The sequence below is a fragment of the Acipenser ruthenus genome, chromosome 6 (assembly GCF_902713425.1).
Source record: "Acipenser ruthenus chromosome 6, fAciRut3.2 maternal haplotype, whole genome shotgun sequence".
NCBI classification, from domain to species: Eukaryota; Metazoa; Chordata; class Actinopteri; order Acipenseriformes; family Acipenseridae; genus Acipenser; species Acipenser ruthenus.
In genome coordinates, this window is record NC_081194.1 from 15,061,227 (window position 1) to 15,074,743 (window position 13,517).

Here is a 13,517-nt window from a genome sequence, read left to right on the forward strand (position 1 = left end):
CATATGCAACCTTGTATCCAGATGCTTTTTTTTTTTTTTTAAAGAGGTAGTGGAACAATTTATTATAAAACATTTCCAATTAAGCGTTACTGCTGAAATGAAACCCTTTCTTTACAAGAACCAGTGGCATGTAAATTCTGCACAAACAACTCCAAACACAACAAACATTTTTCCTCACTGAAAGTAGCTTAAATTCCCTACCTCGTGAATGAAATGTGTGACACTAGGACTTTGGGGGTCACATTGACAGATCCTTGTGACCTGGAGAGGTTTTAGTCAAATAAAATCAGAACAGCTATAATCATAAATCACTTCAACTTCGTCTTAAACCATTATTTTCAGACCCGCTTGTATATGCTAGCGGCTGGCTTTCTTTTCTAAGTACCCTTTTAAGACAACAGAAAATATGTTGTCCCTTTTGTATTAGGTAAAAATACTTTGGGATTGAACATGTATTTTCAACACTGAAGACCTTATGCAGTTTTAGGAAAAAAACATCAGACCAGTAAAGTAATCTACAGCAATATACCATTATATATGTCCATTTAAGTAAAAGACATTTAACATTTTAATTAGTTATCCTAGCAGCTGGCTTTCTTTTCTAAGCACCCTTTTAAAACAGAAAATATGTTGCCCACTTTCATTTATTTATTAAGTAGAATACTTTGGGATTGAACATCCATGTTCAACGCTGAAGACCATCTATTTTCAATTATGGCAGCATAAAACTGCCTCTACTGTCTTAAATATATCTTACAAGATTTTTTTCTCCTTAAAATACATTTTAAAAAAATCTATGAAAAACTTGTTTGTCCCTTGAAAGCAACAGGTGCAAATCTCACCTCAGGATAAAAGGCATTGTCAGCAAGTCTCAATACTCATAGGGCAACAGGTCATGGAGCTGCCAGTATTGTTCCGTCACCTCTTTTTCTTCAGTGAGGATGATGATGATGCAGCCTGCTAAGTGAGCAGCTTGATTACCACAGCATGATACTGAGCTTGATGCCATCGTAAGCAGCAGGCTGGTTGCTGCCACCATGACAACAGGCTTGTGGCACTTCATACGCAAATGAAGCCCACAAGGATACAATCCCTGCCTACAGTCATCAAAAATACATTCGATATCTCCATTCACAGCACCAAAGAATACAAAAACCAAGTGTTGGCTGTGGTAGCAGGAACTATCAAAACTGCCTTGTGGATTATGGATTGTCTAGGCCCCATAATCAACATCAAATCTACCCCACATGCACAAAGGCATTACTGTACAATATCACATGCCATAAAACAAGTATTACAGAGAGTGAGAAGTGTTAGATAAAACAGAAGGGGTAGATGCAAAAAATGACCAAGAATGAACAAACAAATAGTAGTTTATCAAGATAGTTTAACCCAGTACTGGCACACCGTTATATAACCAGGTTATGATTTACACAGTTTTACCTTTATTTATAAGGCCTTTAACATGTTATTGTGCTTAATTATCTATTAAAATGCAATTACATGCATTGTTTATTGAAAAATTTTCATAGTTTTAAAATATTTTGTATTAGTATGCATAATGTGTTGGCCCAGAGAAATTCCTCCAAACAAGCTGTGTTCAAATTATTTAAATTGCAAGAGAACAGTTCATTTTTGGATTGCAGTGCCTTTAAACTAAACACTTCAACTGGGAAAAAAATAAGTATTTTTATCTGAGAATCTGCTACTTGTAAGGGAGTCCAACTTTACATACTGATACAAGAAAATTCAATTTTACACGATTGTTCTTTGTGTTTGTAGGCCTAGCCCTTTTTACTTAATATGTACCTCAATGCAAAAGCAGATCAGAAAGCAAAAGCGTCACACATTCTGCTCATTCATACACTTCTATAGCTTCAAACCCTTGACTGGTCTTTGTTTTCTGTGAGATATGTAGAGGAGGGGAGGAATGCACTGTGGAATAACTGAGGTGGTCCCCAGGTTTTAATAGAAGGCTGAGTCAGCACGACAAGGCGTTACTGAATGATTCACATCACATTCTGAGAGAAACCGCAGGCGTCCCTGTTGGTTAATTAGTGTGCCAGCCGAATCCTGGAAGGGACGTGTTGACGTACTTTCAGAAGACACAGGGGAGCAGCATGACTGTACTGCAGAGAGGTTAACAGGGCTGGCTAGTTTAAGCATGATTTCTCTCAACAATAGGGGCAGAAACAATGTCATCCCCAATAAAATCAACGGTTGGGGTACTAATTTCTACTTTATTAGCTCTCCTCTGACCCTTACAAAAACGTAGTCATTTTGCAGTAGTACAACTACAAGAAACCAAGAATACTGTAAGTAAACACATGTTTAAACTAAATTGTGTCTAAGAAAAAAAGGCTTTGAAACAAAACAAATAGTCCAATAAATAAAGGAGTAAATTGGCATGTTTGGTTTGGGGTGTAGCTTTTAATTTAGAAGCTCCTTTAATAACACATTGCTTCAAATGCAGGCTCTGCAGCACAACAATTACATTGGCTATAGCAAATTATTAATAACAGCATTGCCAGATGAGTAGAATAACTTCATCAGCTACAGTGAGTTATTTTCAGGAGTGAAAAGCTAGTGTATTCCGGATTTAAATGCATGGTGCTCTGGTTTTCCATGTTTAAAACAACAATCCAATGGACCATTACCTACTTCTCAGGATTTTTATTTTGTGTATGGGAACCGACTATATGCTAAAGCTCTACTGAAAACAATAGTCTGGTTTATTGTACATTAATTGTATATCCTTATTGCTCTTCTCCTTGTTCCTAACTACCAGGGAGATGCCGTGCAGCTGCATTTGAACGAAAAAAGGAAACAATTTGTTATATTTAAAAAAGAAATTCTGTGGGAACTGATTTTTAACAGGTGTAAAAAGATGTATTCAGTTGCAACTGGTACTGATGAAGGCACTATAGCCGTAACGTTTGTCACTTGACTTCTAATACAGTAGTTTTATAGCCATACAAAGGGTGGTAACCTGCATTTTAGCACTACAAATTCCGAGCAAAATTTAGGCAAATATTTAGCATTGTTGTACTATAAATTATTTTGTTAATCCTAATTAGTATGGCTTTCACAAATTTGAACTGTACAGTATATGGCCACATGCAGGGTTGTTAAGTTTGGACCATTGTTGAGGGGTTCCAAGTGGTGCAAATATTCCTTGAACTATAACTGGTTTGCCGTGGATAATCTGGTCAGCCTGCTAGCCCAGGACAGTGCTCCCCTAACACTTCTCGCACAAACAAGCACAACAAATAACCCAAGCCAGGCATGACATCAGCCATCTCTGTGGCTTCCAAATAATAAGCGCTTGTTCTGGGCATGTTGCTCTGTGGAAAAGCCATCCTGCTTAAGTGGCCAGCACTTTGTTCCACTGTACTGTGGGAGTATGCTCAACAGTATGCTTTTAATTGCACCGAAATGTGTACATCAGACCTGGCGTACTGTTGCAATGCTCCATTTGTCTTTAAATAAATAGGGGGTCTGGTTGTAATTAAGCCATTACTGCTGCAGCCAGACACCCTTGTGAGGGTTTTCCATCCTGTGTAAATATTTAAGATAACTATAAATGGAGAACTAGAGTGTCCTTTAGTACAGGGCCTGTTTTGTCTGTTGCTTTACTGGACAGGTTCCTAAATGGTATTACATTTCCGTTTTTGTCAGTAAAAAGAAACAATATCATATATTTAGCACCATATTATAGCAATCAATCTATGCTCTGAATTAAAGTTTTTTTTTTTTTTTTTTCTCTCATAGTCTATGAACAAGAGTCTTACAAGTATAGGCTAGCTTAGGCTAGGCTAAGATGCATTCGCCCTGCAGCAAAATTCAATATAAATAAAGTTTGCGATTAACACATAACATTAGAATAAACATTAGAGTGCAGCAGGTGCAAACAGGATCTTTCTATTAACACTGTTTAAAAATAAATAAATAAATAATTAAATATCAAAACAGTATGACTAGCCCCCGTGAAATTCCTTTTTTTTTTTTTTTAATATATTTTTTTATTTTTATTTTTCACAAATATCGTTTTATTACAGATACACATTAATAAAACAACTCAAATATATGTATATCACGTGTCCATGGTAACAGCGGAGCGGTGACAACTACAATTGCTACAAGTATAAACCTCCCAATTTAAAAATGTCATTCTGTGTTTGTTTTAGAATAATTTTTCGTTTTTTTTCTTTTTATATTTGCATTTCGTTGCGAAAAACACGGGGCTCTAAGTATGACTAAGCCTCCCCTTAGTATCGCCGGTTAAAAATAAGTGACCTGATTTTAGGAGAGGATCTTGAGCACCTGTACTGACCAACAGCATCCTGCCAGTAAATTCAGCAACAGGGCACAGCAGAGGGGTGGGTTACCAGGAGATAACAAAGGCCCCTGGGATGACACAAGGCATGAAGAGGCACAGCACAGAGAGTGCCACCAATCTCCAGGTCGACCTCTTTAGTCTTCCTTTTGCTTTCCGACTATGTCCATATGAGGGCTTTACATTTTTATTTCCAAAATAAATGGCAAAGGAGAAGGTACAACCAGATTCTCAACAATAACGTATTCAAATATTAGGCTTATGGAGCAGTAAACTGTAAACCTAAACCCTTACCCTAAACCGGGTTTGTATCCTTTACCCAACCCCTCCCTCCTCTTTTTATCTGTTCTGTTTTGTCTGGTCCTTTGATTTTAGATTTTTAGATTGCACTGTTGATTGATGCACTTGATTTTATGATTTTATGGATTGCATTTGATTTTATGTAGGCCTACTTTAAATGTAAGATGTCCTTGAGTGTCCTGAAAGACGTCCGCCAAATAAAATGTATTATTATTATTATTATTATTATTATTATTATTATTATTATTATTATAAATCTCAATCGAAATCACAAAATGTAGCTAATTTAAGACCAACTCCTTTTCAAACAGTGGGGAAACTCTGGACTGGCTGAGCATTGATGTCTTAGGAGACAAAACACAGTTAAAAATGTCGGCTTACCTTTAAAATTTCGAAGTAGTGGAGACAGTGGTAAACTGGAGTTAAAAGCAGTCTGGGGAGGACATACTGGACAGCTTCTTTAAACCCTTCACTTGTAGACTGAAAGAAAAAAAGAATCACATGAAGGGACACACATTTTACCAAACCTGCAAAATCAATTGAGGTGTACAGGACATAAAACAGCACAGGGTGCTCCAACAGCAATAGTCGGCATGGCAACGCACTTCATTTTACAACTTTTACCATTACAACTTTCTAAAAAAACGAACAACAATATGAAAAGGGCTTGATGGATCAGAAGGCTTATTCTAGACTTTCTCCTCCGAAGGCCTAGTTTTAAATCCACTTCAGGCCACAAGTTAAACGGGTTAAAGGTCTTAATTTTCCCTCCAGGCTGACAGTCAGTTATAACTAGAAAACCACCACAGAATTTTGTAGTCTCTGATTAAGGCCCAGGATAGAATGGATGGGGGTGTTCAGGTCAGTGTGGAGGTGCACTGGCAGAAAAAAGTGAGAAAAGCTTTCTCACTTTCTGCCAGCTCTGTGCCAGACTGCAGCAACTGCCATTGTTGATTTCCTATCATAAACAATGCACAAGCACCAAATAGACAGGAGAGCCTTGTACAAACTACATAAACACCTTGTACCATTTAATACAGTGCAGTATCTTCATGCAAAAAAGCTTACATCACATGTTTATGTAGGCACAGAAGACATGAAAGTAGCACAACAAATCACTTCATGGTCAGTGGTTGGCCGATTAGCTTCTCTTATTCCCTTCTCCCTGAGGAAGTGAAGGGGGTTGGGGACGGGGTGAAGACACATACCTGCAAATAAAGAGCTGCCCCTGGCTTTGACAGCTGGCTGAGGAAATGGTCATGGAAGCCCTGCCTGAGGATGTCCTGTGCATACGTTTCATAAGGATCGAACGCCAGCTCCTGAAACGATACCGTTCACTTGTACAGAAAGCAGGTCAAGAAATACACATTTTAAAAGGCAGTAAATGGTGGAGCATTCTCATTTATTTATTTATACATATTTCACTCTGAAGAAGGACCTTATAGAGCATTGGCCAAAATAAATTCAAAATGATTGAATAAAACGTAAAAGGGTAATGAAAATAGAAGGTAAATAGGGAAACAAAGGGTAGGATGGGGGTCTCTTACCTCAGCCAAATCTTCAAAGCAGCTTCCTACCAATGGATGAGGACTCCCTTCATCTGTCATCTCTACTGTGTCCTCAATAAGGCCCAGCAGTTTAACAGTGAGCTCGTGAATATCTACAATGCGGCTGAATATGTTCTCAACGTCCTAAGAGAGAAGAATGAAATGTAGTTGTGATGGGAGGTGCAAACCCATATAAAAAAAAAATACTATATACCATCCAAAAACTCTATAGTAGCCTATAATATGCTACATATTTTACAGCAGAATACACCCCAGAGATATGTTGGTTCTTCGCCTGTATTTTATATTTCAATTTAGAATATGCAGGTATTTCAAACACAATTCTATATCTTAGAAGTTGCTTCCATGTGCAGCAGTTCAACCGGACCATGTGTACAACAGCAAATGTAGCAGACTTCAGCACTTATCCATAGTGTTGTATTTGAAATATTTGCATATCCTGAACCAGACCTAGAGTCAATTACAGTTGTAATTGTGCAGTTCATAATTAATTGCAATTACAATGTAATTGTAATTGAACCTTGACACACCTGCATAACTGTAATGAAAGCCTATAATTGATCAATTACAGTTATGGATTTATTAAAAGGCCAGCGATAATGTTAATAGAGTTAATGTTGCCTAACAAGGGGAGGGTTTCATCAAAGGAGAATACAGCTGTGAGATAAGCAGGAGAGAGAAACCTACATGTAGGGAGAAGAGCTTGGTGTTGGAGGCGAACGGTTCCCTGAAGACCTTGATGATGAGGTTGAGGTCCCTCAAGTACTGCCGCACCTCGGCCATAAAGGTCTTGACCAGGTCGTAGTACATCTGCTCCCCAGAGGAAGAGGGCTCCTCGTCAATGAGGGCCCACCCACTGATGTCCTCCTCATCCTGGTGGAACATGTCCATGAGCACCTAGGAAGGACATGACATGGACTAGTCATAGAGAGGGAACAAACTAACTCACCACAGGGAATTTACCAGCATTCTAGCCTGACATCACAGCTGGGGTTAAGCATAAAAATAAGAAACACAAAACAATAAATAAAAATGGGTCCCCGGAGTTCACCCATGGGGATGCAATCCAGATGGCTGTGTTACTGTAAAATGCAGTTTTTTATGTAGTGGTAAAAATGAAGAGTTACCATAAATAAGTCAATTTGACATCTCATCTGATGTCAAAATGTTTTAAATCGATATCAAATATAAAACATAATCTCCTGTAATGATCTTAAATGTGGTCACTATTTATAGCAGTTTAATAATAGAAGACCCTGGGGCATATTTTCCCAAAGAATTTACAACATTGTTAATTTTTTTGTAAAAGGAAAACATACAACTAATGTTAAAAGCTGGGTTATTTATCTGAAGCTTTGTTACAGAGCTTTTTGTTGGTTTGGCACTGGTGTACATGTTTTATAATGTCTCGTATAGCTGAAGACCGTGTCCTTATGAAAAATGTGGGAGGAACAAAGACTGAAGCATCAGCTGACGTGCATGGTCACCTAAAGTTTACACAAAAATAACTTCTAAAATAAAAGTACTTGGATCTTATATTTGTGAACAAAAGGCCAGCTTTACCGGGCTAAAAAAAAAAAAATAAATAAATAATAAAAAAGTTTGAAAAGCGTCACCGGTCATTAAAGTGATGCTGAAGCACTAAGAAGTACATCAAAAAAATTGTACAGAACACTCCAACGTCTGTTACAAAATGTAAAAAAAGAAAGCGATTTGGGGCGTTTATTGTTCTATGAGTGGAATACTTGGATTTTCAAGGAGGCTTCTGGTTTCGCGTGGATTTAATTTGCATTACACAGCATTCCAGCTGTCATCATTAAATTTAACCAGGGAAGGAGGGCAATATCTTCCTGATCTATGACTAGGAATGGAAGGGGGCTGCAAAAGGAATAGAGAAGTCTAGTGAAGACTCACGAGACCATCAGTGAAGGGTCAGAGTAGAGTTATAGTTACACAATTCATTATATTATCCTTCCCCACCCCCACCCAATTATGTTTCTTCATTGTAGCACAACAGTTCAGGAGAATTTAAGGTCAGCATGCATCCTCTGATCTCCAAAAGACAGTTCTGCAAATGTCAGCTTAGTTAGGGCCGCTGTGGCATGGCATGGTGAGATGAAGCAGCCGATTTTACCTCCACAACCCACAGCAGTGCAAGAGAAAACGCAACACTCCCTGTGGGGGCTACAGCCAAGATTGGCACGGCTCACCCTGCACACCACACGGTCGTGCCTTTACCAGGTGAGCCACTGTCAAATTCCCACGCAAATCATTATCAAACAAAGAGTGTCAAAATAAACGAAATCACCAGGTGCTGCTCTAGTGTTTGAGCTGAATAGAGTAGACATTGATGTGTTTCTTTTTTGTTTTTTTTGTAATACACTGAAATTCAAGACTACATACACTGGTATTTAAAAGATATGGCTGGTGTGTTCTGGAATGTTTTGACTTGGCATTAAAATGAACAAATAACACAAAAGCAAAACACTATTCTTAGCCTACACTGATGTGAAGAATGTGCGCAGAGCATTTTCTTTCACACTTGATTATATTCCAAGAATAAAAAGCTTTTTGTGGGCAAGAAATGTGTGCTGTGTGAACATTCTTCTACCATGACGGCTTTAACTCAGTAAGGCGTGCTGGAGGTTTGCAGTCGTGTGAATTTCTCATTGTGTTACATTACTTTATTTAGGGTTTGCTATCTACTCTTAACCAAATAACAACATCGTCGCTGCATCTTTTGGGAGGTTTAAGAAAAGCAGAGTGTGAGTGTATTTGTCTAAGATTGCATCCAAGTGGGTGGACATGTTTCTGTGTAAAACATGCCTGGGTAGTAAGTGATCATCATGTCTACATGTATGTATGCCAGTTGAGAATTACAGCAGAGATTTGAAGGGAAAGGTAAAATATGATATTTCTGTGTTAAACTGCATTGACAAGAAGTTTAGGAACTGCTCTTCACTTCTAGTTGTCTTGGCACACCTGTGTAAATTGTAATTATACCATATAATTGATCAATTACAGTTCAATTATGCATTTCCTTGTCATTCGATCATTATTCTTCATTTTCAACCACTTTTGGTGACCCCATTTGTTTGAAAAAAACAAGTTACACAGTATGTTTCTGTATGTGTACCTGTGATTATTGCTGGGTTATTTCAAATAAATCAAGTAAACATGTTAATGTGTGCAGTTGTTTATGTTACTTTTGAGTGGAATTATGATTGCAATTACTGCAGCATAATTGTAACTAATTGTAATTGAACACAATAACATTGTAATTGTAATTGAAATTTCAGCAAAGAATTCTGCTGTAATTGTCATTGTAATTATAATTATAACTGATCTCAGGTCTGGTGTCCTATTGCTGCTGTCTTGCAGAAAACCCTTTTTACTTAATAGAGCTACCAACTTAATATTAGCCTGTGAGTCTTAGGCCTTCCCTAAGACTCATCAGCTGTGAACAGAACCAATTACCCAGAATGGCCAGGGGCAATCTACGTGAAAGTTTCATAAAACAAGTCCTTGAAACATATATACTGTAAACATGTTCTTACCTTATCAGCACACATTGCCACCTTAATGTCCTGCTGTGAGATTTCATAGTGTCTGATGTTCCGTACATAATTCCCAGCCAGTTTCAAAATATCGGCAGAGATGTATTCTAATACTGCTACTATGTAAACTGAAACTTGATGGTCAATTTTGTATCCCAGGACCTCCTAGAAATTGGAAAGAAAAGGAAAAATAAAAAAAATAAAAAAGTTATGATGACGTGAACAGAGTACAGGGAGATGAAGGAGGGTGGGACTGCCACTGGAGTTTGTCCATGGTGATCATTTCTGCTGCATTGAGCCGGTCTGTACCTGAAAATTGTGAGAATTGTGAGGGTCTGGAACCAACTCCCCAGTAATGTTGTTGAAGCCGACACCCTGGGATCCTTCAAGAAGCTGCTTTATGAGGTTCTGGGATCAATAAGCTACTAACAACCAAACGAGCAAGATGGGCTGAATGGCCTCCTCTCGTTTGTAAACTTTCTTATGTTCTTATGTACCTGACTTCAAAGAAAATGTTTTAACAGACTTCAGGTCTCTGTTTAGTAGGTTGTTGTCACAGAGTAATATGGGGCTCAAACTACATGAATACATCTATTATAAATCAGGGTTGGGGTTGATTTTAAAAAGAAATTGAAAAAAAGGAATTGACCCCAACCCTAACTCCAATCAAATCAGTGTTTATGTGCATGCTTATTTGTTAAGACAGGCAGCATGAGATGAGGAAATCCCTGGCTGTACAACTAGGTTTAGAAATGTGTGTCTTTTTACATTTGGAAGATTTTTTTAATTTTTTTTTGTCAAACTGAATTAAATATGAAGTGAACATCTGCTGGAAATAAGGCAATGGAACTGGAGTATTAGACTAGAACCCAAAATGTCTCAGTAAAGTAAATTTAAAATAACTACTGCCCTCTGTTGGCCTCTACCAGTATCAAACAAAGTAAAATTGAACTCCACCCTGGTAAACCAAATTGGTTAATGGAAAACTCAGGCGGTAACACAGGCCAGCACATGATTATCGGAATGAGATTAATTTAAGATTGTATACAATGAAACATAACAGCTTGCTTCTCAACCGTCTCCTAATTCTGCTTTGCCATTTGAAAATCAGCACTACTAAAACTGATCAAAAGTCAACTTTTGTTACAATTAAAATAATAATAATAATAATAATAATAATAATAATAATAATAATAAATAAAAAAGTCTGACCAGGAAATTCTGATTTACTTGGTTATCTGGGTATTAAATTGAACCTGTCTTTACCTTTAGGAGAGGGTGAATTTTGTCAACAGGCAGGGCTAGTGGATTCCTTCTTTTCCTCTTCTCTATAGCAGCCTGTGCATCTGCTATGGCCCACTTATCGATCGGATGTGGAAAGCTTTTCTGTACACGCTCCTGAAAGTGCAAGGAGAAGGCAAACTCAAGAGGTGGTTATGTGCCCACATTTTGTATTACTTGCACACAAACCGTGACATGCCCTTCATATTCTTGCTGCTAACATCACTCTCCTCTTATCATCACTCTGATATGTCCCTGCCGCAATATAATGGAAGTCAATGTGGACAACCTGATAATAATCGCTTCAAATAGTATCACACTCCGCTTACTTACAATCAAATGTATCAGTCATACAACTGATTTACACCTTAACATTATTGTTTTTAATATTAATTTTTATAAAAGTAGCACAACATAGCATGCAGAAGCATAAAAACCTGTTGACTGGTCAGCATGTTAAATCCCAAAGTTCTCGTCTAAACTGGATATATCACTGCATGTAGTAATGTGATACGTGGTTCAATACCAGTGAGGTTAATATAGAGTTAAAGACTGCTGCTGTTTAAAGCATTGTATTCCATCAGAGTCATCAACAAACTATGCACCAAGATACAGCAATTGTTTTCATGTAAATGCTGGAACAAATTCACACAAAATAAACAAATGAATGGTTTCCAAGAGCAGGCAACAAATCCACTCTGCTGGGTTGTTAAGGGGAACGCTGATGCAGCAAATATTACGAGCAGTCATTGCAGCTGTTCACCAAAAGAGGGGGCCCTTTCCTTCAAACACCGGGGGAGTGTGAAACAAGACAAATGGTGACAAGGCTTTCTTTAAAAACGTATGCAAGCACTGTATTGGTGTAACCTACACTAGATATCCATTTAACTTGTTCTTGCATAAAACATACTAAAAGAATGAAAAACCACAATATTCAGTGGCAATATCAAATGCAAACTGAAAAACAAAGGGGCCCAGAAACTTAACGTGAAGTATTATCATTTAAAAAAAAAAAAAAATAACACACTGAAGCCAGACCTGGGATCAATCAGAATTATAATCACAATTACAGCAGAATTGTTTGCTGAAATGTTATTTACAATTCCAATTATATTTTGTTCAATTACACTAAAAAGTAACAACTACTTTTTTTTTTTTTTTTCTTCAAAACAAATGGGGTCAACAGAAGTGGTTGAAAATACAAGAATAAGAATCGAATGACAAATAAATGCGTAATTGAACTGTAATAGATCAATTATATGGTATAATTACAATTCCACAGGTGTGCCAAGGTTGAACTAAAATTAATTATAATTATAATTGGCCTCAGGTCATTTGATATCTGGGACAGTGGGTCTGCAATCCAAATTTTAAACAGAAAGCTCTATCTGAAGTACTGTAACCCAATAAAAGATAGTTTTCCCAGTTTTCCCGCCGAATTCTCTCCCGCAGTCAACGTACCTCCACATCCTGCACGGTGCGTGGCTGGGCCTGACAGAGCATGCTCAGTAACAGCAGGATCAGCTCCTCAATGTACTGTAGGGCATCCTCCTTTGAAGAGAGCTTTGGGTGGACTTGGTTTAAAACCTACCAAAAAAGAGAAATCATTATTCTTTTCTGCCTAGTCATCAGACCATCTGGATTACAAAATTAATAAACAAACAATTTCACCTGTGCCTTTTTGTCTGCTTGTTTCAAATGGGTTACTGCACCTGTTCTTCACCTGCAGATCACTTGCCACTTTGCCACAGTGAGCAACTTCCATTAACATAGCAATGCCTTACAATTCTATTCAGTCACAGAAAACAGAAATGTATTGAGCTGCAGTGAATCCAGAATGCAGCTGTGTATGTACGCTAAAGCCCTGATCTCAAGCATATTGTCTGTCTCTCATTGTTATTGGCTAAAACATTGTGCTAGTGAAATGGTTATTTTTGTTACTGTACTGGAGCATTATTGAGAGAATCATAGAATACAGCTGTGGACTAGCTGTAACGGGGTACTATCTCAAAGTATGTGGTCTGTATCACTAATATGGCCAGAGGTTAAATATGGCAGTGAAAAGGTTTGAGAGCTCTAAACCCTATAGTTGTATATTAAATGTGGAGGACAATAATTCACAGTGCGGTGTCTCTATACAACAGAAACCAAACAAAGTCACATGGCCACAATATGACAGTCATATTTGGTCAAAGGTGAATGTCATGGTCCCCTAACACATTTAGCCTGGAGGGATTACAGTACATAAACCTGCAAACATGAAGTCACTTCCTCAGATGGTCTGAGATATGAGACTTTGACAGAGCAACAGTGGACGTTTTGTGAAACTACAGCCACAAAAAGTGTTACAGAATAGAATACAGTTAGTTGTGTACCGAGTATGAAACCGCTATCTCAAAAGATGAAGGGCTTTATCATCTGGAAACCAAACATGACCAACCCTCTTAAGCCACAAAGTGAAAGGTGTTGTTTTAT

General features: G+C 37.8%; 1 protein-coding gene across 1 annotated transcript in view; it reads right to left on the reverse strand.

The window, feature by feature from the left end:
• The window catches only part of LOC117410672 (son of sevenless homolog 1-like), a 61,046-nt gene that overhangs the window by 21,281 nt on the left and 26,248 nt on the right, over positions 1-13,517 (reverse strand). Inside the window, exons 2-8 of the mRNA XM_034017394.3 lie at positions 12,504-12,629; positions 11,028-11,159; positions 9,762-9,926; positions 6,892-7,101; positions 6,184-6,327; positions 5,845-5,955; positions 5,018-5,116 (exon numbers count right to left, since the gene is read on the reverse strand). Of these exons, the coding sequence (XP_033873285.2) occupies positions 5,018-5,116; positions 5,845-5,955; positions 6,184-6,327; positions 6,892-7,101; positions 9,762-9,926; positions 11,028-11,159; positions 12,504-12,629 (987 nt within the window). The remainder of the gene's footprint in view (positions 1-5,017; positions 5,117-5,844; positions 5,956-6,183; positions 6,328-6,891; positions 7,102-9,761; positions 9,927-11,027; positions 11,160-12,503; positions 12,630-13,517) is intronic.